This window comes from Rattus rattus, chromosome 14 (genome assembly GCF_011064425.1).
Source record: "Rattus rattus isolate New Zealand chromosome 14, Rrattus_CSIRO_v1, whole genome shotgun sequence".
Classification (NCBI taxonomy): Eukaryota; Metazoa; Chordata; class Mammalia; order Rodentia; family Muridae; genus Rattus; species Rattus rattus.
In genome coordinates, this window is record NC_046167.1 from 79,305,244 (window position 1) to 79,332,839 (window position 27,596).

General features: G+C 47.6%; 1 protein-coding gene across 5 annotated transcripts in view; it reads right to left on the minus strand.

Annotated features, from left to right (window-relative positions):
* Positions 1-23,393, minus strand: part of Ntrk2 (neurotrophic receptor tyrosine kinase 2) — a 314,316-nt gene extending 290,923 nt beyond the window's left edge. The window contains exons 1-2 of one of the 5 annotated variants that reach the window (XM_032885280.1): positions 23,295-23,393; positions 21,024-21,579 (exon numbers count right to left, since the gene is read on the minus strand). In XM_032885280.1, the coding sequence (XP_032741171.1) occupies positions 21,024-21,235 (212 nt within the window). In that variant the 5' untranslated portion in view covers positions 21,236-21,579; positions 23,295-23,393. Of the gene's footprint in view, positions 1-21,023; positions 21,580-21,951; positions 22,314-23,129; positions 23,271-23,294 lie in introns of those variants that run through there. The other 4 variants (XM_032885279.1, XM_032885278.1, XM_032885281.1 and 1 more) reach the window with 4 other exon arrangements.
* Positions 23,394-27,596: the final 4,203 nt, after the last annotated feature.

The window sequence follows — 27,596 nt, forward strand, 5'->3', positions numbered from 1 at the left end:
CAGGCAATTCCTCAACTGAGGCTCTCCACCCAGATGGCTCTAGGCTGTGTCAAATTGACAATTAAACTAACTAGGGCACCATGGGGCATCCTGATCTGCCCAATACAGGGTGTTTCCTCTTTCCTTTTTCCTTTAATGTGTTATTAGTCACTAACATTTTTTAATGACAAATTTACTTATTTTAAAATCTGAATCTCCCTCTTCTCCCCCCAACACGCACTAAAGTAAAGCAAAATAAAATAAAGTGAAAATCCAGAGTATGGAGGGAACCACCCCAGCATTCCTTCCTGGGTCACGTGGGTGATCGGCTGTGCCCCCCCCACTCACCCCCCCCCCCGGGACCTGAGTGTGTTTCCGCTTGTAACAGGTTGACTGCCTCCTGGGAAGGTTTGTGACGCTGATTTTATTCTTGCTCTTAATTCCCTCTAAGACATTAATGCCCCATACACTCTACCTTATCAGGAGTTGCCCAGAAGTCCCCTGAAGGAGCTTCATTCAATGAAATAACACAGAAAGGACAGCAAATATCTCGTTTTAAAAACAATAAAATACTTCCTGTTGTGACGTGGCTCTGAAATTCCCCCAAAAGTCGTGTCGAAGGTGGGTTTGCCAGCCTGTGTGTCTGGTGGGAGTGGTGTGGAGCCTTGGGAAGGGTGGCCTGGTTGGAGGAGGCCAGTCCCCATGCACAATGTGAGCATCTCTGCCCCACACACCCTCTCACGTTCTTTCTGTCATGATATTCTGCCCTCCTACAAGTCACAAACAAGAGAATCCTTCGCTCCTTTATAACCACCTTGCCTCAGGTGTCGTGTCCCTGCACCAGAAAGCTCACTAATACACATTCATTTCTTCCAGAACATCTAGAAACTTCCTTACTTACTTTAACTTACGGTTAAAAATAAACAGAAATGGACATAGACGTAGGCAAACTTAGTACTTCCCGTGATGGTGGATAAATCCCACAGGAGGGAAAAGTAGACTCTTTGTGATAATTCTCAAGGTGCCAAGGAACATGCTTACCTCGTCAGGCCTTTGTCTCTGGCAAATTACAGTGGCCCGACGCAGCTTTGAACTACACAAGGGCAAAAAGGGTCCTAACGCAGAACGATTAGCAGAGAAGTCACTTAAGTTTCTATTTAGGCCAGTAACGGGAAAGAAATTGCGTAAAAGAGCTCTGTGGCGATTTGGGGTCCAGTCCACAGCTAATTCATCCTGGTGGATGGGCACCAGTCCTCTCAGTTCGAAGGCACCACAGGAGCCTGAAAGAGTTTTCCCATGGCTGGAAAAGCCGCCTGGTCACAGCTGCTCACAGGCTCCTAAGCCAAAACCGTTTCTGGGTCCCTGTCAGCACAACTCTGGGGCTCCCCCATTGGTCCAAATTCTGGGGATGCCGCATCACTGCTTCCCAGCATGCCTCGGTCTACCCGCTGGTTCCTTCGCTGTTCATCTTCCTGTGCAGGCTGGGCGGCTTCCACCTGAATGAGCTTGCAGGCTGGGCTGCTCAGTCTTTGTAAAGAAGAAGAAAAAAAAAAAAAAAAAAAAGATGCCAGTCCCCACCATCTGCTTGTCTGGTTTTCAAGGAGAATAGAACTGGCCTTATCCAACCAAGAGATGATTTTTTTTTTCGAGGCTCTAATCGGAGGAGACAACCTCTGAGCACCGTGGTAGAGCTCACTAAAGGATTTGTGGCTATGGGGGTCTGAGGTTATAGCTCGCACAGCCCATGGAAAGTAAACTCTCCAGCCACTTTAGCCTCTGCAGACTCAGTCTCGCCCCAGCTTCCTCCAGAAGAAACTGAATTCTACCTCTGGAGCTTTGTAAGCTCCATGCTCCCTATCATTCATTCACTGTCCCTGCAGAGAAATTCCTTTCCACACAGGGAGCTGGACGAAGCTGCACTCCTGTGGGCTTAAGAGGCTGTCTTCTTCCTAATAATGAGTTTTTCTTTCCACTGCCAGGAAGCTGAAGTCAAATGCTGGACCCAGTCAATGTAACTAATCCAAGCATTCCTGTCAGATAGTGTTCTGATCTCCCCACACACACACACTTCCCTTCCCCCTTCCCCTCCCCCTCCCCCTGTTAACTTTATTATGTAAATTATCACCATCAACTGTTTAAACTAGTGAAGAACTGTTTGCCATGCTTCTAATATTTATTCAATAAGAAGTAGGTGACTACACTTGATCTTACAGTAAGATGATCTTTCAGGATAAATATTGATTAAAAAATGAAAACTACCAGAACTGGCAACACACACCTTTAATCCCAGCTCTTGGGGAGCAGAGGCAGGTAGATGGATCTCTGTGGGTTCAAGCCAGTCTACTCTACCTGGAGAGTTCCGGTGACACCTTGATCCAATTTTATTTCTCTTAAAACTGATCCTATGCACCCATTATATATATTTTTTTAATGTATTTACGTCTCTCTTTTACTTCAGGTAAACAAGAGTGCTATTGGCAATCCCTGAGGAAGAAACGCCAGTGAAGAACCTGGGCTGAGGAAATCTTGCAGTCCTTCAGCCAACATGAATCACACTGGAACAGCTCTTGGGCCTCTGAGGTCACTCCACATAGACAGATACTGGGAAAGGCTGTCTCTGGCTTCAGGATAGGTCAGCACAGCAGTGGGGAGTGAGCCATGGGCAAAACATCAAGAGAGCAGAAGGAGGCAAACTGTGTAACTATGTATCTCCCTAAGGGTCTCTTTCCATCTGGCACAGACTTTGACTAGCGGTTATACTGGGTGGGAGTCAAGTAGGACGTCAGTGTAAACAGCACCCCAGATTCTCTTCAGTGCTTCACCCCAGATCACTTTATCTGGAGTCAAATTACAAGCATGCTAGTGGGAGTGATCCCAAGGTTGCTGTGTGTGACCGCAATATGGGGAAGTTACTGTGGAGAAAGAGGGACGGCTTTTACACAGACCTGCTAGAAGATCTTTTATACACAGAACATGATTCTTTAAAAACCACGTTTCTGGGCTAGCTGGATCTCTCGTAGAAGAAATTACAAGGGTTGCTGGAGATAGGGGTGGGGGAGAAGGCTGGCAGGGGGGGGGGTGCTGGCTGTTTGATGTGTCTGTGTCAGCATCAGCGAGCCATAAAGAATCCTGAACACAAATACTGAGATGGCCTAGCACCTGCTGGACAAAACAGCAGTCGGTCAAATATTCAAAATGCTTGAAATGCATATATTTTATAGAAGCCTTGCACTTGAAAAATAACAATTGGAGGGAATTGGAGCACAAACTATTTACCTCCAAAGTCCAGGAAAAGAAGTTAGAAATCTAAGTAAAATGGACAAGGTCTATTGGCTATTCAGCAATTGCAGAAGAAGACTATGTCCTCAATCTCAGCAGTTAAATCTGCCTCCTGCCTGCGCAGCGCACAGACGAGCAGTACCCCAATCAGCCAAGCTCACCAGGTGAGATGAGCGTATTAAGCCAACCAGCCCAGAGGCATTCCACCATGCAACCATGGGCCAGTCGCCACTCCCTTGCCGTCTGTGCTCTCAACCACAGCACCCGTTCAATGAGTGCCAAGGTCAGAGAGAATCCGTTCGCTTTACCACAGTTCCTCTTCGGGCTCACAGAATCTCCCACAAACCACAGCAAAGGAGAGACATTCAAACTTTAAGAGGAAGGGGGTCAACCGAGTCAAGCATTTTACATGCACTGGCTTAATTCAGCCACACAGCATCCTATGTGAACAGTTCTACGGTTACTCCTTTTCCAGACGAGGAAGCAGAGACACCGGAAGTGAAGTAACTGGTTCAACATGGCGGAGGGAGGCTGCCTCACCCACTTCCTAGAGTACCTAGCAACCCATTCATCCTTCTTTTACAGCAGTGACCTAGTTCAACATGGCGGAGGGAAGCTGCCTCACCCACTTCCTAGAGTACCTAGCAACCGTTTTTCCTTTACAGCAGTGACCACACCCAGAAAATGTGGGAATGAATTTGACCGTCTGCTTCCACGTGCCACCTGAACCAATCAAGTATTCAGTTAAAGAAACTAAAGAATTTCCACCTCAGTCAGAATAGTTATCATCGAGAAATCTCACGACAAATTTTGAGGACATGGGGACAAATGTCAAGGACACTGGAAGAAAGGAACACTTATTACTGCTGGGGTTGGGGGTGCATATTAATACACCCATTATGAAGTCATTTTCCTCAACAAAAAAAAAGGTAAAAAACTTTGCAGATGACCCAGTTATTCCAGTCCTGAGCATATACCTAGCATGCCCCATATCCTACCAAAGACATTTGTCCATCTGTGTTTATTGTTGCTCTATCTAAGATAGCAAGAAGTAGAACCAACCTAGAGATCCAGCAACAGAAGAATGGATAATGAGAACTGGACATATTATAAAATGGGGTATTAGCTCTAAAGAAAAATGAAACCATGGGATTTGCAAAAGAATAGATAGCGTGTACGATAAAAACCCAGGCTGCCCAATCTCAAAAAGAAAAAGAAAGCATGTTGTCCCCCAGGCGAGGATCCTAGCCTATGACGTCTGCACGCTCCTGCGGCATAGAACTGGAGGATGACGGAGGATGCTGTCAGAGATGACTGACAAAGGCACACAGCCGGGAAAGGGCACTTGAGGCAGGGAGAGGCAGGGAAAAACAGTAGAGAGAACCGTTTTCTAGTTTTAACTCTGCCGTGCTTTCTCGCTTCAGTTGTGAGCGAGAGCATAAAGCTGTATTTGACAGTGGGTGTGCACAGTCTAAGTGAATCCCCATTGCTACAGAATGGCCACGCTAGCTGTACAGAATGTCACTGAGAGGCGGGGTTTGGAGCTGGGCAAGTGTTTGTGCGGCTCCCTTCACCTACCTGCACAATGAATACAATGAAGTCATTGGCTCATCATCATCATCATCATCATCATCATCACCACCACCACCACCATCATCATCATTTAAAAAGAAGAGAAGGCATGATGATAAAGAGAACTTTTCATACATAGTTTTCACAACATCAGTACTCTCCTAGGATATAACTTAGGGGAAGAAAAGTTGGGGGGGGAGGAGAAGAGACTGCATCCCGAGTTGTCCTTGCTGAGAACATGGCTCACCATGAGTCCCGTCCCTGCAGAGAAGGGTGAGATTCGGCAATGGAGGAATCTGGAGATTCTCCCAGCTCAAAACCACAGCGACACCTATTAGACAAGCTACTCCAGGATCCCCTAGCTCTGGGCAATAACCTAGGAAGCTCGAAAGGTACACAGTCTGCACACCTCTACCAGGTCCCTACCCCTGAGGGGGAAAAGAGTCCAAGGGACAACAGAGGCTCCCACTAGAGTCACACCCTTACTTCTTGGTTAGGTGTTCATAGGTTCTCAGAACATCCAATCTGCCACTTAAGCCTACAGAAGTCTGTTCTTCTGAGTTTAACCTCCCGAGGGTAAACTGTACCATTGATGCACACGTTTCTCGCCATGATGATGTGGATCAAGGCTTTGTTGTGGTGCTGTAGTAATCGGGTGTGACACACTATGTGTAAGATCCCGTGAAATGTTGAGAGTTGGGTATGGTAGTCCGACAGGGTGAAAGGAAAGCTTTATTTGTGGCTTTGAAGTGGGCTGTGTTATGGGTAGAGTAGAAACTGACCTGTCTCATTACCTAGAATGCAGAAAAATGCCCAGAGAGCTTAAAATACATTTGTTGACTAAATAAAGAGTGAATGCCAGGGAGTGGTGGCTCACACCTTTGATCTCAGCACTCAGGAGGCAGAGGCAGGCAGATCTCTGAGTTCAAGGCCAGCCTGGTCTACAGAGAGAGTTGCAGGGCAGACAGGTTTACACAGAAAAACCCTGTCTCAAAAAACAAGCAAACAAACAAAAACAGAAAAAAATAAAAAAAAACAAAACAAAAGAGTGAATGCCTTACTGATACGTACACAAACATATCTATCAGTCTATCCATCAGAAAAAGACAACTCAGTCATGAGAATTCCCATCCCTCTTTGAACTGGATGTGTACAAATATAAAATTAAATACAGGAGAATTATGGCCTCCACGACTTATAAGGCAGGTCAGGTTAGCAGTAAACCCAGGGCTGAGCCCCCCGAGGGGAGTTTAGCCCCCCGAGGGGAGTTTTGTTTGTCTGTTGATTTTTTTGTTTTGAATTGCTTTTCTGGCAAGAGATAAAAATCCTTAAAAGAATATCAAATAAGACAACAAAAAATTAAATTCCAGAGGGTCCCCATGACTCATCATGAAACCTGTGACTCTACCAAAAAAAAAAAAAATTCTTTTCTTATCGGAGGTCAGCATTACAGTCAGTTCTGTTATGATTCCTATCCCTTTTGAAACTCTTCAAAACCCGCAGGGAATCTAAATATATAAATATATATTTATGTGTAAATATATAGCACTGTGCAAACATAAACAAGTGGGTGTTATTTAACTCACGGAGGAATTATCTGTTTGGATCTTTCAACACCATCTGTTCACCTATAGATCCCTCCACTCTATTTCGAAAAGCTTTCCAATCTTGTATGTCAGTTATTCCGTGATCAGCTCTGCAAACAACTATAAAAATATTCTCAGATGCAAAACAGTGTCGATCGCGACAAACGCAGATGAAGCCCATGTAGCGTCCACAGCGCCAGCCTGCCGCGTCACGACTGCAAAGGGACAAACACGCACGCTACCAGGTAGTGCGTTAAACTGGCCCCCAACAGAGTGCATCTCTGCTCCTACCGCGGGCAGTTCTCTGAGAAAAGCGAATGGCCTCTGCGGTCCGCACTACACGGAGTATAAATCACATCTGAAGTCTCACTCCAGCAGCACCGCCTTACATGGGAAGTACCCTGAGTGCAGCTTCGGGGAAAGCTGCTATTGATCCACGAGGCCATCCGCTATCGGCAATTACACAGCACAACAGGCAAGGCTCTGCATCCCTGCCTGCATCCGATTGTTGGCCAGGGAGCAGACGTGCTGGAGGCTCCTCTTCCCGGGGTTCATCCTGATGTTTCTGCATCGTTCTGCATCTGCCCGCCCTCCTCTCCCATCCTGCCCCCGTCATCCTCCTTGTTGAATAAATATTCTTCTAGTCTTGCCAAATTTTGGCCTTCCCCCCTCTATAGTTAATTGATTTCTCACTGTGCACCAACTAATATCCCTCATTTTAATTCTGCGAGGGTTATTTGCATAAATAAAAACCATAACCTAGTGGCTTTAGAAGAGTTACATCCAGAGATTTACATATCAGTGGCCGAGAAACTGCTTGAATACTCTGACTTGGAATCCTAAATGATGCATAGATAGATTGATAGATAGGTAGACAGACAGACAGGCAAACAGACAGAGAGATGGATCATAGATCAATCAAGAGATAGATAGTAGATAGATAGGTAGGTAGGTAGATAGATAGAGTGATAGAATGATAGATAGATAGATAGATAGATAGATAGATGATAGGTAGGTGATAAGTAAAAATAGATATATGAATAGATAGATGATAGATTGATAGGTAGATTATAGATAGGTAGATATAGATAGATACACAGATAGATATGTAGATATAGGTAGATATAGATAGATACACAGATATATAGATAATGATAAATAGATGATAGGTGATTGATTTATAGATAGATGATAAATAGATAGATAGATCAATAGATGATAGATTGATTTATAGATGATTGATAGATGATCTATAAATAGATAATAGATAGATAGATAGATAGATAGATAGATAGATAGATAGATAGATAGATAGATAGGTGATTGATAGATAATAGCAGATTCATGAGTGCATGCCGTCATGTGTGCCCACTGTGTTGAGAGCGAGCAGAAACAAGATGCACGCGATACCTGTGCCTATGCCGTTTATATCCCAATGGGGGCTGTGCAACAGGTGTACAGTGTGTACCAGGAATGCCATGTGACCTTCACATGACTGGGACACACAATTGATCCCCTAAAAGTGGGGGAGGGTGTGGCCTAGATATTAAAGAAGAACAGACTTAAACTATAAGGAGGGACCAGCTAGGAGTAGAAGGCAGAGACAGCCTCAGGTCCTGGGCAGCCAACAGGCACTGAGAGGAAGTGGGAAGATGGTTTGCTGCTGAAGGATCCGAGTGGCTGTATGTATGTCAGTACTAAAGTGCCAAAGGACTGACAGCACACACAGCGAGGTCAGAAGCATGGCACTGAATCCAGGACACGGGAGCTCCTACAGCCTGGGAAGAAGAAACTTTGTACAGGATGAGAGACTGTGATCTGGTTTATTTCTTCTACATGCAGATAACTGGGTTTCCTGGCACTATTTGTAGAAGAAGCTCACACAGAGTGCACTATTGATCCAGACTTCACCCCTCCACACTACTAGTGACTAGTGGTGTGCACACCCATGGCATGGTCCACCCTCACGACACCAGACCCGAAGAAAAGACCTCGGCAGGCCCCAGTGGTAGAGTTGATGTCTTCAATAGGGGATTCTGTGGCCCTGGACACCAGGCCAAGAAGGGAGTGTGAGATCTTCAGATAGGAACCTTCTGTTGTCCACTGAGCCTTTACCTTCCTCACGTGAAGGAACATGGTGGAGACAGACAGAGTGAATACCTCCAGGCTTCCCAGGATGCTCCCAGAGCTAAGGGCCTATGGACTCACCCTCTTGTGTTGTGGGTCTCAAGCTGGGAGACTGCTCTAGAACGGGGCAAGTCGGGGGATGTTGTCCTGGCTAGTTTTGTCTCAACTTGACATAACCTAGAACCACTTGGAAAAAGGGAAACTCAATTGAGAAAAATGTCCCGACCGATTGGCCTGTGGGCATTTTTCTTGACTGATACTGTTGGCAGAGACCCACCCCACTGTGGGTAATGCCATCCCTGGGGTGGTGATTCTGGATCCTGTAAGAAAGCAGGCTGAGCAAACCAAAGGGAGCAAGCAAGTAAGCAGCATCCCCCCTCCCTCCCCCGGTCTCTGCTTCAGTTCCTGCCTCCAGGTTCCTGCCTCCAGGTTCCTGCCTCCAGGTTCCTGCCTCCAGGTTCCTGCCCTGAGTTCCCTCAGCAAAGGACTGTGATGTGGTAGTGTCAATAAGCCCTCTCCTCTGCAAGTTGCCTTTACCGTGGTGTTTATCACAGCGGTAGAAACCCTAACTAAGACAGGTGTAGTTCTTGAGAGTATCCAGTATGGCCACCAGGCTGTTTAGACAGCTCCGAAGAAAACAAGAGTGGTGCGCACAGCTCAGGGAGAATCACGGCTTGAACACATTAGGTGAAAACAACCCAGATTCGGTACAGTGGGTATAAACAGACATATCTGCGTCTGTGCTGCGGGCACAAGCAGGCTATTTCCGGAAGGAGAAACAGACTGAAGTGAGCAAGTAGTTACGTTGGGAAAGAACGGAGGAACTGAAGACTGTGGTATCAGTTACAAGAAAACCCAACTTTTCAGGAGACGCCCCGTTCATACCGTTACATTGTTTATAATGCTCAACGCTACTATTAAAAGTTAGTTATCCATAAAATTCACATGCAATAAGTAAATAATAATGTGTTGCATATAATAAAATTAATGCATTTCAGAGAAAGATAAGTAAAATTACCTAAAGAGTTCAAATGGGTCTTCCAAAAGGATGACTGTCAGCTGGAATTGGTGCTGGGCAGTTAAGAGAAGAGGGCGGGGCATCTGCCCAGAGGATCCAGGCCTGACCATCTGCCTGGAGGGAGATGGAGCCTCTAGCAAGCTTAGCCTGATGCTGCCAAACATGCTAACTGTGGAAGTAAGTGCCCAGGCTCCAAGATCGCTAAGCAAGCTGCCAGCCATAATTGTTCTTCTTTAGAGATCTGCTTGGGTAGGAAGGGGTTCTCATGCTGACCTCCATGTTCTAGCCATGCAATAGTTATGCACTCTTTATAGTGTAACCTAATAGCGATACGTTGGCCAGTGCACCTTCGTGACCATTCTGCTACAGGGATACAGATACCCAGAGTGGGTCAGGGGTCAGGCACGCACACAAGGAGGTGACCACAGTATTTTAAGGAAAAGATGGCAGTGATCGTGGTTGAATTATTTTTTAACTAAGTGCTTATTTGATACTTGTTTTCCCTCTCAGACTGTGAGCTCCCAAAGAAGAGGCAAGATTAGCATTTCTCACTGTGTTCCAGGGGCTCAGCACGGTGTCCCACACAGACAGAACCCACAAATATTTAAAGAAAGGAAAGTGGAGCTGGAGAGATGGCTCAGTGGAGAAAAGCACTGCCCGCTCTTCCAGAGGTCCTGAGTTCAATTCCCAGCAACCACATGGTGGCTCACAACCATCTGTGATGGGATCTGATGCCCTCTTCTGGTGTATATTTATATGGAATAAATAAATAAATCTTTAAAAAAAAGGGGGGGGATGGGTAAGGGGAACTGAACAAAAGGGATACCAGAGCTGAAAGAAGTGAAAAGCTTCAGAAGTTGAACTGATACATGAACGACTGCAGCAAACCAAAGAGAGAGTGAAAACCCGGTTTCTGGTCTGTGTTCCTATATGGGCTGTGCTGTCATCGTGAAGGGAAGGGAACCCCATGGATGGCTTAGAAACACTGACCGTGGATTTAATTCGTAAGCGCTCAGAGTGATGTTCTCTTGCATATCCAGGAGTGTTCAGTAATAGCTGAGCGCATGGGCCTGAAGATCATCACCGGAACATGAATGGGATGTCATTAGCTCAAAGGAGGCCACAGATACCATAATGCCTGAGCATGGGGTAGCCCAGGAAGGGAAGCATCTGTGGTCAAAACTTCAGATAAATCAACCTTTAATGGAGGAGTGGAAATAGAAAAACCCACAAGAAAGACCCAAGAGTATACCTGGGAGATGGACCACCGTGGGGCCCTAGGACCCAGGAAGGGAGTTTCAAGGAGGACTTGGCGACAAAGCTGAGTTCTGCAGAGAAGTCCTGTAGATGAGGGAAGGGTGCCTCGGGTTACAATGATCTATTAGGATGGGGTACAGGGAGCAGGAAAGGGGGACACACATGGGAGGGGATAAAGATCAGTTCTGAGGTCTGACTGGTAGGGCAGAGCTCCTAGCACGGTTCGCTCTGTCATGCTGTCCCCAGCAACCCCTGTGGAGGTTATTTAGCCCAAATGCTAGGTCTGGTGAGCAGAAAGGTAAGACGTGATCCTGCTGACATAGTATTTCCATCACCATTGTCACAAAAGGCCAGCTAACCAAAAACACCAGTGAGTTAGGAACCCTCCGGGACCTCGTCCGCTAATGTTGCCCAGGCTTGATGTCAACCATGTTGTCAATAAACACACAGCAGCAAGTTTTGATTCAAAACCAACACTTAAACTACCTGGTACAGGCACTTAAAATGCAGACAGATGGTGCGCGTTAAGGATGTTATTCCCCCAACCCTAGAGAGGAATCTCAGCTCTCTTAGTGGGAATCCACAGAAAGGACACTGTCCAGGACAGGAGAGAGCTGACACGGGAGGGGTGACTTAGAGAAATCCACGTGTCAGAGTTCTGCCACCCATAGCACTGGAGCAGGCTCTGTTAAAAATAAACAAACAAATGAATGAATGAATGAATGAATGAATGAATGAGTGGAAAGAAAGAAGAGAGAGAAGGAAGGAACAAAGAAGCAAACAAAGAGAGAATGAAACAAAAAAAGAAAAGAAGAAAGGAGAGAGGGGGGAAGGAAAGAAAGAAAGAAAGGAAGGAAGGAAGGAAGGAAGGAAGGAAGGAAGGAAGAAAACACCGTGCCCAGGCTAGCTGATCAAAAGCAAAGGAATCCTTTAGGTGTTAGCATCCATCTAGGTCCTTACCAATAAAGGCCAAATGGTCATTCAGAATCCCAGACCCAAGGTGGACTTAAATGAATCAGCAGTTCCACAGTGGCCAGACGCCCTCACTGGCTGGGGTAGTTTCAACATGCCTTGGACATTGTCTTTGCTGCTGTAACAAGTACTCAAGGCTGAGTTGACTTAGTTTGCAGTTCCCAGTGCCAAGTCTCATGACAGCCATGCAGAATGGAAGTGGGAGACAGAGGGATGCTGGTCATCTTACAGCAACCCACCCTCATGGTCACGAATACAGGCAGAGACCTGACCCTCTCTCCCAAACCAAACTGACTACCTCCAGAAACACCTCAGGTCAGTCATGAGGTGGGGGCCCTATGGTCTAGTCAGCTCACACTGGGTTCCGCCTCTCCATTACACACATGGGGACTGAGCTTCCAGCACGAAAACCCTTGAGGTCAGACTTCATGCAATTTGTCAAGCTCAAACCATCTTCCTATAGAGTTCCTTTTACTCATGCAAAGTTCCTTTACCCATTATCTGTGTGAACCTCACTCAGCCCTGCTCAAACAATGGTGGCTTAAATTCCAGGTCAGCTACTAGAAAGGGGGAGGAAGACAAGACTCCTTCACAATCACAGCCAAATTCTCTCTCTCTCTCTCTCTCTCTCTCTCTCTCTCTCTCTCTCTCTCTCTCTCTCTCTCCCCCCTCCTCCCCTCTCTCTCTTCTCTCTCTTTCTCTCCCTCCTCTCTCTCTCTCTCTCTCTCTCTCTCTCTCTTCTCTCTCTCTCTCCTCCCTCCCCTCCCTCCCTCTCTCTCTCTCTCTCTCTCTCTTTCTCTCCCTCCTCTCTCTTCTCTCTCTCTCTCTCTCTCTCTCTCTCTCTCTCTCTCTCTCTCTCTCTCTCTCTCTCTCTCTCTCTCCACAGAATAAGAAACCTGAAAAGCCACAAAAGGAAAGACCAAAGCAGCCAGGTGTGCCTGTCCGTTTGGACTGCTATAAAGAAAATTTGTAAGAATAACTCATTCTTGCTATCAAAAGTTTATCGTTCATAGTTCTGAAGTCTGGCAAGACCAAGATCAGGATCCCAGCAGATACAGTGTCTAATGGCGCCTATTTGTCAGAAGTGACACCTTCCGTGTCTGTCTTCACATTGTAGAAAGAAGCCCTGAGCCATGGGACGTCTCTTCGAAGGGCTCTCATTCTGTTGCATGAAGGGTCTGCCACCTCTTAGCACCATCGCTTTGGGGATTAAAGGTGAACATGGCAATATGAAAGGGGGCGGGGTCAGGCACAAACATTCAAGCCATAGGAGTCATCTACGCTTGACAAGCAAGACATCTGCAGAGCAGAGCCTTCTATAGCGTCCCGGAGCAGCTGTGAAGGGAGACTGGATCCCACTAAACAGAGTAACCAGCTTCTTAGCTGGCTTGGGGTTTTCTGTTCTCTTGGCTGGTGGTGTGGGTGGTTAATTGGGTGGTTTGTTTGTTGGTGTGTTGGGTGGCTGGATGGGTGGATGGGTAGTTCCTTGGTGGGTTTTATGGTGCAGAGGGTTGAGCCCAGAGCCTTGAGCATACTAGGTAATGCCCTCTACCACTGGGCCACTTCTGCAAACCCAGTTTGTTTGTTTTGGAGAGAGGTGCTTGATTTTGTTTTATTTTTATTTTTTAATCATAGCCTGTCAGGGAATTTAAAGGTCACCATGCCAAGTTCTCTTGCTCACACATAGCAACTGAGTAAGGCAACTTCAGGGAAGAGATAGGGGGCCTGGGCATAGTGAGCCAGAGTCACATGTGGTGACAGACACCTCTTACCTCACAAGGGGCTCTGGGATTCATGAGGTAGAAACAACCCCCATGACAAGGCTTAGGGCTTTCTGGTCTGTTAGTTAGCTAGTTAGTTAGTTAGTTAGTTAGTTAGTTAGTTAGTTAACTATTTGTACTTGTGCATGCCCATACATATGTATGCATGTCTTTAGTTCAGAGGATACTTGCAGGAGACAGTCCTGTCCTTCCACCATTTAGGTCCTGGGGCTTGAACTCAAGCCCTCAGGCTTGGAGGCAGGTCACATTAACTGCTTAATCATTTTGCCCTCTCCTCCTTGTTAGAAATGTTGGGGGGTGAGAATGGGGGGTTGCACTATATTTCACAGGTCATTTGAAAACTCAAATCCCAGCATCTCTTGATTCAGAGAAATTTCCATACATGTGCTGATAAAAGACTCAGAAGACGGACCAACATTCACGAACTTTACTCTAAGATGCCTCATCGGGTCCTGGGCAAGCAGTGATCTGAATGGAGTCAAAAGAGTGACTTCAGACAGCTAGCCTTCCGCAGCCAGGAGAGCTTTTTAAGTCTCCGCGATTCAACTTGAAGGATCACACGGGGTGGAGTTTTAGCAAAGATTTACGGCCATGGGGTTCTACACAAGTATCATTTCTGTGGTATACGGGTGTGCATAAAGATTACGAGAAAGGCTGAAGTGCTAAAAAACTAGCTGGTCTTTATTTGAAGTAGAAAAGGATCTCTAAATAGAGTTTAATTAATAGTTTTACTCCCTATTAAGGAGATTAAAAATTACTAAAGTCACCCGAATCACGCGTCTCTTGAGTACAACAGCCCGCAAGGAGCTGAATGAAAGTGGGAGGGGAAAGACAGGATGAGACATCAGTCCACCCCTCCCCCACCACGTGCTAGGTCTGAAAACCAAACCCAGGAAGCTGCAGTTGAGGACCCTGAGATCTAGATGAGTTCCTGGTGCTCCGTCCCTAACTAAGGCCTACTTGACCAGAGCTGGGTAGAGAGGTGAGCCAGGCCGTCCCCTCAAAGGCTGTCAAGGCCTTCTACTTCAGGATGAGGTTTTAAGCCTACATAAGCAGATACCCAAAGAACCCCTTGGGTCTGTCTCAGGCAAACAGTCCTATCTCGGATGTGTTCTTCTGTCACTGTGGTCCCTGAGGACACACAGAGTAGCCCGTTAGGTGCATCCTGAGCTTTGCTCACTGGTTCTGATGCTAAGCTTGGTCTTCTGTCTTAGAGCATTGGGAAAGAGGGTGGAGGGAAGCCAGGGAAGAATGAATAAGTAGTCTGTGGCCATAGGGTTTTCAGGGATGATAGCAGGCTTCGCATAAAGGGCTGCAGTTCCCAGCTAGGACATAGGCCTCTTCTGTCCTGTGTTCCTTGTGTACTCTCCAGGATCCTCCCGCCATACTAGCCCATTTGGCTTGGTAGTCATCTCTACCAAGTCACGAGGACTTTTCTTGCTAGCTCAGTTCTGTATTAGAACTGTGTGAGGCAGAGGACTGTACATGCACATATTATTTCTATTGTCAATGCAGAAAAGCATGCCTTCCCATGTGAAGGTACATTGCTTTGGAATCCGCCTAAATTGCACTGCCTCACACAGAATGTGTTTGCACAGAGCTAGCCTTCCCAAGCTTGCCTTCCAGTTGCCAAAACTACTCTAGTAGTGGCTTGGAGTTAGATCTCAGTCTGAAGACTAGAAACAGAGGAGAGGTCTCCAACGGAGAGGCCGCAGTGCTCGCCTGGATACAAGGAGATGGACTTCTCATTCCTGCAAGACCTTGGCGATTTTACAAAGGGGAATGGGGGCTGCAGGGTCTCTTCTCTTTCTATGGTCTTGATTGGAAGCAACCTTTCTGAACCCCGTCCCTGTCACCCCTCACAGACCAGCACTGCTGTGCCAACAGCCTGAAGAGCAGTTCACATCCTAAAAGACATAACAGAGATGCACCTGCTGACTCTGGGCACCATGCATCCTCTTCATCCCACTGTTGGTGCAAGGACAGGAGCCTCCACTCCAAGCCAAGCTTTGGGGAGCTTCAAAGCCAGGAGAAACTTCACTTATGGAGACCCAGGTCCCTGTCTCAGGTGGGCTCCCAAAAGTCATAGCTCCCTGTTTCTGCTATGGGGTGGTTTTGAAACACTTGAAGAAAGACATCTGTGTCTATGCACTGCTTCTCTTTGGAGAGCTATGGTGCCTTCAGGAATATTCATGTACTCATCTCAAGATCAATATTTATGATTTCCCAACCTCTTGGACATTCCAGAGAGGGAAGTAAGTGGTAAGGGAATCCTAGTGGGGTGGGTCTCTGCCTTTATAATGGAGATCGACCAGCAACCAAATGCAGGGCTAAAATTATCAGGCTGCTTCGGAGTTCAGGTCTTTGCCAGTTGGGATGGCAGGGTGAGATTTGTATTTAAAATAGCCTGACCAAGTAGATCATGAGTAGTGACCAGGCAGCTACTAGTAATCTGTGAGTTTAGGCTCTTCGGTGTTCCCTCTCTCTGTCTGTCTCTCTCTGTGTGTCTCTCCCTGTGTCTCTCTCTGTGTCTCTGTCTCTCTCTGTCTCTCTCTCTGTGTGTGTATGTGTGTGTCTCTCTCTCCCCCTCTATCTCTCTCTCTCCCTCTGTCTGTCTCTCTGTCTTTCTGTCTCTCTGTCTCTCTGCCTCTGTGTGTGTGTGTGTGTGTGTTTCTGTCTCTCTCTTTCCCTCTCCCTGTCTCTCTATCTCTCTCCCTCTGTGTGTGTGTCTTTCTCTCTCTGTTTCTCTCTGTCTCTCTTTCTCTGTCTGTCTCTTTCTCTCTCTCTCTCTCTCTCTCTCTCTGTGTGTGTGTGTGTTTCTGTCTCTTTCCCTCTCTCTGTCTCTCTATCTCTCTCCCTCTCTGTGTGTGTCTTTCTCTCTCTGTTTCTCTCTGTCTGTCTCTCTTTCTCTGTCTGTCTGTCTGTCTGTCTCTCTCTCTCTCTCTCTCTCTCTGTGTGTGTGTATGTGTGTGTGTATCTTTCTGTCTCTCTCTCCCCCTTTCTCTCTCCCCTTCTCTGTCTCTCTGTCTCTGATTCTCTCTCTGTCTCTTTCTCTCTCTATCTCTCTCTCTCATGCTCTCTCTTATTTCTCTTTCTCATACTCTCTCTTCCCCATATACACACATACACACCAAACAAAAACAAAAGACAAAAAGACAGCCCCTGCCATGTATGAATAATCTCTGTGCTGAGCCCTTGCTGACTTGTAGGACTGTAGCAGGAGGCACTCACTGCACATTAATGTTGTTCAGCAAACTGGCAGATCCAATGCCATATCCGACCTCATGGCTTGGGACCTACAAGAAGCACTCCAGAGATACAGAAGAACCAACTTATAAAGACAATGTCAGTGTATGGTGTCCAATGATGGCTTGATAATGTTTCTCCCCCGATAGATGAGTTCAAACCTGGGGAACTGACTTACCATTCAATGCAAAAAAAAAAAAAAAAAAAATTAGCGCAACAAGAAGAAATGGATTTTCCCTTCTGCAGCTAAGCAAAAACTCAAGGTTTTATACTTCGATGGCCTTGATATAGTCAGGTCATATGGACAGCCCCTAAGGGGAAGGAGACTCGACCTTCAGCTGCTCAGCTGATTCTTCATCTTAGCAAATATCATTACCAGGGAATATTCAAAGAGATACACAAACGGTTTCTGGGAGAGAAACAGCGGATGACCTTAAACAGACAGGCTGAGCAGGAGGGAGGGAGCTGCTCCCATTGCTTGCTTGCAACAATGTATAACCCGCTCTTCTCTTAACTCTAAGCACTCTGAATTCCCATAAGGAAGTATCACTTTGCAGAGAAGAAGAAAATCAAACACATTTTCCTGTACATTCAGTGACGGGGGAGGGAGAGAGTAGTGTCAAAAGGGTCACTGGGCTTTTTCATTGTCTTACCCAGTGCAACTAAATGAGATTGAAGGTACGAAAGCAGTAAAAGACTCCAAATGGTGGTGCTGAGCCGGGGTCACACCTCTACTGTGTGGACAGTAAGGTCTCACCTGTAGTTTGCAAATTGTACTAGATAATGAATAGCACTGCATTTATTAATAAACCCGGTGTGACTTGTGCAACCGCGCTCAAGATAAAATTCATGGCTCTTAAAAGTGCAGGGAGAGAAAAAAAACCCCTACAACCCAAAGTTCTAGAACCCACACCAAGGGAGGGGCCTCAGAGCAAAGACCATACCGATGCCCTGGCAAATGCCAGAATGCTTTAAACACAATTAATTGTAATAGAGCTTACTAAGGTGCCGGGGCCAGAATCAATGTATTAATGGCAAAGCATTGCTGCACTTAACCAGCCAGTGATAGAACGCACAGGGACGCTCTGGCAGGAGAAGCTGTGGGTTCTATTTATGTTGTGCTAAGAGAAATAAATATCAGACTGGGTTCCAAACACTGCCCCCGATTCAGAGAATACCACCCAAGACGTTCAGAAAGAGATTCCCTACTCTCCTTCATAAACACAGGCACATTAGAGGGCATGGAACACTAAAACGCTTCCCATGGGAAACTCGTTCTGACCATAGGTTAAGACGGCAGACTCATCTTAACTGTGCCTTTTACCTACCACTTGGGTGACGCTCTACTCCTTGGCACTTGGCACCACGGGGGTTGAAATGGCCATGAACCCAACAGGACTGCACTGGAATGTGACACTGGCACGGATTTAAAGGTTAACTCGGCACTGCTGTGGTCTGCAAACATCAGAAGGGAGCCCCTGTGCGGTGTGATGCTCAAACACGCATCTCTGACCATCACTCGGGGAAATGCAGATCAGCTTAGGAGATAAACAAGGGGCAACGGGCGCCGTGACACTAAGACTTCTAATCAAACAAGCTCAAACGACGACTCTGGCATGTCATGTTGATTTCAACTTCGTATAAACACAGAGTACTACCTGTTAGCTACTCTGCTATATTCTCAAAATACTCTAACATTTGTCTCTGTGAACCCTAAGGGACACAACAGGGTTGAAAACACAGACACCAAAAGATACATTCTCTTCCGGTGTGAACGGTCAGCTGTTGCCTTTGCAAGTTCTGAGTGTGGATTACAGACACCACTCCCATGCTCAGAGGCCAGAGACACATAACTTCAGGGATACACAAATCAACTCAATTGCTAGCCCAGGATACATTAAGAATAGCGCTGGACCAAATAACAGAGTTTGTTAATTGTGTAATTTGGCTCCAAACTGTAGCCACCAGCCAAGTTGATCAAACAAATATTATCACGTTGGGAAGAGGAACACAGATGGCATCCTATACAGTTGACGGGGAAAGCAGCTCAGCTGGTGATATTATTTTTGAGTTCAAAATAATTGGGTTTCTTTTTTCCCAATGAAGCATTACAATACAATTTACAGATGCTACCTGGATAGGCTCAAGTGCCACCGAGGGGCTAAGGAGATAGAAATACCTTCTTCTAGGCCTTGTCTCTTCCTAGCCTGATGGGTAAAACCAACTTACTCCAGCATCCTGGACACTCAGTCACATGCTGAGTTCCCAGTGCCCGCAATACCGATGGGTTTTCAAATAAAACCAGAGTAGGAACTGGGGCGTCACAATAGAGTGAGTGTGTGTGTGTGTGTGTGTGTGTGTGTGTGTGTGTGTGTGTGTGTGTATATACTGCCCTCACATAGAAAAGAAGTAACAACATCTGCAAGAAAACCATAGAATGCTCTGCCCAGACTGTCGGTTTCGGCAGCACGCATCAGGCAGAACACTCTGGAACCTCAGCAGTGCTGCTTTTGGGTTTCTTCTTTTCAGCTGATCTCGGAACACGTTAAAGTAAGCAACCGAAGTGAGAACCAAGCACCGCATCTCATTTCTTTCCTCATTCAGTGTCTACCGTTGGATTTAAAAGAAATAAAAATGCTGTGGTTTCTAGCTATGCGAGTGCACCTTCCGGGTCTCCAGCCACCAAAAGGCTCCGAGTTCTTTCCACAAGGCCCCTCCGTCTGACTGTCATTCACCTTCGGAAAGGCACGGGTGCTGAGAAAGACCACAGACTCTTTGGACAAGCCCAGCCCCAGACAGGCACATACCCACCCGACCCTCCCACTGGGTTGCTGCTGCCCCACATGTCAAAGACTGGGAACCTGGCACCCTGGATGACTGTTCACGGACATGGCCGGATTAGCTCAGCTACGCCAGGCCTGCACACTCCACCTTGCTTTGCCTTTCTTTCCTTCCACCTAAGGCCTACAGCGCAATCATCAGTAGCAGAACAGCAAGATTAGAAGGGACTCCTACTTACATTTAAAAACCAAAACGGGTTATCTTGATGCCTTTGGCATCGGCAGCTGCACTGGCAGAAAACACCGTTGTACATTGGGGGAGGGGGTGCATGCGCACTCGCCAACCGGAAGGCCACAGCCCAAGCCATACTTTCAAGGCTGCCTTTCTCAGTCCCAATCACCCAGGAAACTTAGCTTTATAATCCTCTGCACAGATGAATAAAACCTTCTGTTCGTGAGACATGAAACTGGCAAGATTGCCGGGAAAGGACAATTGCCGTACGTCCAACACAGGTGACCTAGAGAAAGGACGGTTGGGTTCCTGCTTGGCAGGGTATTCATCACAAGACATCCAACAGGGAGAAAAGGAACGTGTTTCTGTTTTCCACCGAGCTGGGACAAGCTGTAACCTTTCTAGGGAGACGAAGGTCCAAGGCTGAAGCTGCCATCCGTCAGTGTGCACACTGCCTGCCATCTAGCCTAGTCCCGGGGAATTTTTCAATGGGCAATTAAGATTTATAATCCAAATGGTCTCAAAAATCATATCTCTGAAAAATCAGGTCCAAATTAAATCAGCCCAGGCTTTTAGCCCTTCCCGTGATCACATTTTCTCTCTTGAGCGAGTGCTTTTCGACACTCTGAACTTCTCCTCTTACACAGCATCCTCAAAGCATCTCTGGCTGCAATCTCCGAAGCAAAATCCAATAGATGATATGAAAAAGGGAGACAGGACCAGTCAACTCCAAACCTCAGGAAAAGATGCTGAGGGAGAGACCCTTGCTTCCTTCAACCAATTCTTGGAAATGAATGGTTTGAACCTCCTTTCTGGTTAATATTACTGGTACTTCTCTCACAATACACACACACACACAGAATATTTTACCAAACAAAAATGTTCCAATATAATTGTCATGTATGGAAAGCCTAAAACACACCCATCAGAACTTTGAAATGAAAATGCACACAGAATTCCTTTCCAGGGACATAATGTATATGCATGTATGATTATATTTCTCTCTATATGGAATTTTTAGAGTCCCACTCTTCACCAACTGCCATCTGTAAGCCAGTGAAACAGACAGGGAAGTGACAGATACTCCATCTCTCTGGTCCCTGACTTCTTGCTATGTTTGGGACAGCATCTGTCCCAACATATACCTGCCTGAGCCCTGAGGTGGGGACGGGAGAAAAAGTACAAGGAACTCACATTTCGGTGATGTTCTCTGGGTCAATGCTGTTAGGTTCCAACCTCGGAAATGCCACGATGCCAGGAGAAGGCTCAGTACACCAAATCCTAGTGGTGCTGCATTTGCAGGACATGGGGCAGGCGAGAGAGGCCCTCCAGAAGCCCAAGAGCAGCAAGCATAAGCCCCAGAGCCGCGCCATGGCGGGTCCATGCCACCTCGGCCAGGGCGACATCCCGAGCTGCCAGTGCCAGTCAGTCAGAGTGCGTGTCCCTACGCTGAGCCAGGCGTCCCCCGCCGGAGGGGGGAGGCCTTCCCTGCGCCCTCTTGCTGCTTGGTGCTGGTGGCCTCCCGCGGAGAGGAGCGTACCAGAGGCTGAGCCTGTCGGTGCTGGGGCTGAGCAGGTTGGCGCTGACCAAATGGTTCACAGTGGCTGGGACATCACGGGCCTCTGCTCCAAGCCACAAGGCGGCTGCATGGTCCTATACGCCAGGCGCCACTCGGTGGATCTCCCTGGACTCTTTGGGTCGCAGAACCGCTAAACCGGCACGGATATCGATATCGGTGCGCACCTCAGGGCTGAGGACAAACAGACATGGATGAGACTAAGCGTAGATCCTACACACCACCAAATGGGACACAGTCCCTCCCGCGCTCTCCTCACCCTGAACCCCAGCCTGGAGAATGAAGGTCTGAATGCCCAGCTCCCGCCCGGCAATCAACTTGCCCCTCAGTGGCCCCCCAGTGTGCCCGCCCTCCCTTCAAGCCTGAGGCCGAGGCGTGAGAAGTCGGGAACGGGTCTTTGAGAGCAGATTCCATGGCACAGGCCAAGCCGAGGACCCTCTAAAGAGGCTGCGGCAGCGATGGGGCCCCAATGATGCTGCAGAATCCTCCCCGGCCGCTGGGCGCGGGGGGAGAGGGGAGGTGGGCAGGTGGCGCGGCACATCCCACCTGGGGAGCAACTGCGGTAGCAGGACAGTGCCGGCCCGGGCCACTGAGGACTGTCGGCGCGGCTCCCCCGGCCTCCCGTAGCCAGCGCAGGGAGCAGAGCGCCGCAGAAGCAGCAACAGCAGCTGAAGCAGCGACTGGGCTCTAACCGGCGGCCGCCGCCGCCTCTGCTACTGCTGGCGAAGTGACGTGAGGGCTGACGCAGAGCAGGGGCAGAAACTCCAGACAATTAGTATGAAATCCAAAAACACACACGCTCACACACACACACACACACGCACGCACACGCACTCGCACACAGGCATAGCATAGCACCCTCCAGACAAAAGCAAGGCGGAGGGGAGGGAATCTGGGGGCGAGCGGGGAGGAGGAGGCTTGGTGCCAGCGGCCAGGCGCAGACAGCAGCATGTGGGAGTTCACACTCGCGCGCACGCACACACCTTGGCGGGGTAGCTGTGCGGGTGTGCATGTGAGCGCGCGCGCGCGCGCGTGTGTGCCCCTTTAGACCCCGGTACCTCTGAAATGCAGCGTTGCGCCGCTGGATGCTTCCTTGGTCCCTAATTCTTACATCTCTTCCACACCTCAGTACAGGCTAGCTCCCCGTTTTTGAAATAGAAGCCCTGTTTGGTTAGGCTCTGAAAAAAGGCTCCGATTCTTATCGTAGGAATCGTCCCTTTTCCTTTTCCTTTTCCTTTCCCTTTCCCTATCCCTCTCCCTCCCGGCCGCGTTCTCCTTTTCCACCATGCTCATAGGGCAAAGCAAGCTATTCCCAAAATATAGGGAAGACAAGCGACAGCCCTTACAAAAATAAACATATAACGCTGTGCGTTAGCCAAGGACCATTGCCCGGTTCCGGACTACCAATTTAGGGTGGATGGTTCCAAAGCTCTCGTGATGGGGTTTCTGCCAAGAGAGAGGAACCCAAGTGTAGCTCTAACGGATCTTTCTCCTGCCGTTTGCGCCATAGGGAGAGCCCTGCGTGGGGAGGGAGTGCGCCGGCCGCGCTGTGGGTTCCCTAAATGCTTTGCACCGACCCTGGCCTGCTGAATGGATGGTTCTGCATCATCTTCTCTTATTCCTTAACCTGGCAGGATGCAGCCATTTGAGGATCACAGCTTCACTCCCCACGACATCCACCCGCACGCGGAGCACCCAAGCCCCTGTCCCCTGCCCTGCCGTACCTTGCCCGTGTTCGTGTGCGCGCGCGCATGTGCGCCAACGTGTACCCTGCACCCGCGCTGCCCGAGGCAGGACGTGCTTCCAGCTACCGAGAGGCCGGGCTCTGACAGCGCCCTAGAGTCTCAGTGGGGACACGTGAGATGATTCCCGAGCGTCGAGTGACAAACCTTAACTGCTGTGCGGGTACAGTTAAATGATCGCTGTGGGCCATTGGCGAGCGTGGTCCGAACCTCCTCTCACCATTTGTGGCTCCGACCGCCCGCATATCCGCAGTCATTTAAAAGGGAATCTGGTAGATGCGCCGCAGTGCCTGACTCTTCCGAGGGCTCTGGTGCCCCCGCGCGGGGAGAAGAAACCCAGCACGCTCCAGTACATCGGGCCACTGCTACCATCGCGTCTGGAACTGCGCTACCAGCGCACTGCAGCCCCGGATGCGCAACCACCGCGCTGTTTGCCCGATGCTGCCCAGGCAGTGTGCCTGCCTCTCACCGGATCCCTACAGTCTTCTTGCCACGGAAGTCCTCCACGCACCACAAGACTATGCACTGGAGTCCAATTTAAGACATAAAACGGTCACCCACCTGCCCGCAAAGGCCAGAAATGAGAAGGATGGTGTCGGTAAATGTTTGAGTCTCTGCACAGCCTTAAACATCACTACGAAATAAAATCCACCTAGCAGGGTTTTCACACAGGTGCCACCCACGGAGGACAGAAATATAGCCCTCACACACTCAAACACCTAGCTGAGGCCTGGAGCAAAAAAGCGACAGGTCACCTCACCTCCTTCCCTGAGCCCTGATACGCGTTGGGGACTGGACCACCAAGTTTCCCGTATCCCCTCAGTTCTGCCTGCCACCTTTGCTGCTGTGGCAAGGCACAGAACCCCAAAGCAGAAACCTCTTTGTCCGGGAGACACAGTGAATCCCCATAGTGCTGTCAATGTCCTTTTAGGGAGACGACACACACACACCCCTTATAGTTTATTTGTGGGGACTACCAAACCAAGGGTATCAGAGGACAAGTTGTGGAAGCTGGTTTTCCCCTTCTACCACATATGTCCCGGGATTAAGGTGAGAACAGAACAAGTGTCTACTCACTGTGCCATCTCCCGTTCCTATTGCCAGTGTCTTTTATGGGAAAAACCCCTAGGAACACCGAGGTAAAAGGGAGGACTAATTACCTCCACCCACCCCCGTGTGCATGCGCCCCAGCCTCATGCCTGCTCTCCATTTCTTTTTCCTCAAAAAATGCCCATTTCTATGGTGGGGGCTTCAGTATTGACGTGGCATCCGCAATTGGCATGGTTTGTGTGGTTTGTAGACAGGAAGCGTCTAATAAAAGCTGGGATATTCGCAGAATTTGTGGAATGGTTGTCTGCTACTGTTACATTGGGATTGTAAAACTATTCCACTTCAGTTGGAATATGCCGCCCACTTCCTGCTCCCCATTCCTTGGGCCACTGCCCTTCTTGGTCCATACTGTTCTGCCCTTTAAACAGATTGTTTATGGAAGTTGTGGAGAGGCAGGGGTGATTACCAACTGTGTTTATTAAATCAGTTCCGTGTTTAAATATGTGTTTAATGGCAAATACAATCATTTTAATTTGAAGTGCACCTCACCTAACCTCTACCATGGCCAGTCCTCTGTGTCAGCTTTCCTGGACACAGTTCCTCTTGCCCTGTAGTTCTGTGCTCCGACTTCCCACAGTCCTTCTCTGCTTCCTCTAGTAACCAGATAAGTGCTTCACTGGGCCGGGGAGGGTCTCTCGCTTATTCAGAGTTAACGCAACAATACCATAGGCAATAATGGGGCACATGGGTAACTGACGACACTCTCCTAGCTTATAAACTTGGAGATCTACATCAGTTTTGAGACCAGAAAGCTGTTACACAGAGACCATTCCAAGGACACCCAGACCTTGGCTTTTGAGATGATAAGCATTTTGAGGGGATTGTGTGAAGTGGCAATTATGTCCCTCTAGATCCCTTCAATGCAGAGACAGATTGCTGAAGCTCCTGCCCATGCTGAACCATGGCATAGCAACCCAGCATCTCTCAAGATCTTACGACCCATGAACCAGAGCAGGAAATGGGAGGTGCATCCCAACTCAGTACACATACGTGAAAATGGAGTTTCTTTTAAAAGCTTCACACACACACACACACACACACACACACACACACACCACACCACACACCACACACACACACCACACACACACACACACACAGAGTCACCCCTTATCCTTGATATATGAAAGAGTACATTTAAAATAAAGACATTTTTCTTTCTGTCATTTTGTTTCATAGTGCTTATAATCTAATAAACTGTTTCTAACATCAAATAGTGAGTTGTAAAACATCGCAAAACTCCACTAACTTTTGTTCCCAACCAACGATCAGTCTCTCAACCAAACAACTAACAATACGCAGGAAAGAACTGGTATTTTTAAGAAAATGGACCTCAGACCACAAATGAAGACCATGGCAGAGTCACATGAAATCAAGGTGAGTAGAACACTCCCAACAGGAGAGCTATGAAAAGCTAAGAATTCTCCATCCTGATTAGCATATTCAGAGGTGAAGCCTCCTGTAGCCAGGGGAGCTACATCAATTCCTGCACAGACACAAAGGAACTATGCCAACCCCTGCGTAGACAGCCAGGCATCTATGCCAATGAAAAGAATCAAAAGTAAACAGGGAAATCACAGACATGAGAATTTGAAGGGAGCCGCTGAGCCAGCCCTTAGGAAGAGCGCTATATAACACTATACCCAACACTGGAAAAAAACAAATGTCCCTAGTCAGTGACACTGACTCTGAGCTTTGGAACCAGTAAAAGAACAAACCATCACAAAGTAATCCAGAGACGGAATACTGCAAACCAGAGTCAAAAATGGGAACGGGAGAGCCGCAGAAGAAAAACAAAAACCAGGATCTTGCTCTTTAAGATGAATAACGTTGATAAACATCTGCTTGGGCCAATCAGGAAGAAAGAAAGCAGGCCCTGGGAGGAGAACTGGAGAGATGGTTCAGAATCTCTGTTTACTTCCCAACATCCAGAGTCACCCACTACTGTCTGCAAACCACCGCCAGGGCTTCTGATGCCCTCTTCTGGCCTCCTGAGGCATTACATGTGCATGGTGTATATGCACACGTGCACACACACACACACACACACACAAAGTGAAAAATAAATCATTATTTTTAAAAGGGAGAGAAATGAAACAATGAATGCAACAACAGATGATTTATAATATTAACAAAGCCATACGAGTATACTGTGAACAACAACTTCACACACACAAAAACATGGATGACGTGAACAACATTCGCTATACAGGTTATCTATAGTAGTCCTACATCTCACGCAGATACTTAGCTCACCTTTTCCAATCTTCCCTCTTGGGTCTGGAGAGATGCTCCATGAATAAGGATGCATGCTCTGCAAGCATGAATGCATGAGTTCAAATCCAAGAACCTACGTAGACAGCTGTGCGTGACTACAGCCCCAGAACTAGAGGAGACAGGCGGACCTGAAGAGCCCATCAGCCAACCCAGACAGGGTAAGCCTCCTGCTCAGTGAGGATCCTGCTTCAAGGCAATAATTCAGAGTGACAGAGGAATACACCCAGCATCCCGCTCTGGGTTTGCATATGTGTACAGCTGCACACTCACATGATGCACCACCCCCACCCCCACTGAGGCAGCATGTGTGCATGCGTACATACACACATACACACATACACACATACACACACATACACACACACAAACACACACACATACACACACAAACACACGCACATATACATATACACACACATAGACACACAAACACACACACAAACATAAATACACACAAACACACACATATACATTTACATACACACACACACATACACACACATATACCACACACACACATACACATGCATACACACACATACACACATACACACATATGCATACACACATGCATATACATACATACACATACACACACTCACATACGCATACACACACAAACACACACACAAACATACACATACACACACATACACACATATACACACATATACACACACATACACCAAACGCACACACAGACACTAAACACACATACACATACATACACACATACACACACACATACACACATATGCATACACACATATGCATATACATACATACACATACACACACACATGTCTTCACATAAAGAAAGTTCTAGGCTCAGATAACTTTACTAGTTAATTCTACAAAACATGGCAAATGATACCCATCTTCTTCTAGAAAACAGAAAGGCACACTTTCCAGTGCATTCTATTGAGTTGGTATGGATGTCGTCTTACTTAGGGTTTGCATTACCGTGAAAAGACACCACGGCCAAGGTTCTTATTATAAGGAACAACATCTAATTGGAGCTGGCTTACAGGTTCAGAGGTTCAGTCCATTCTCATCATAGCG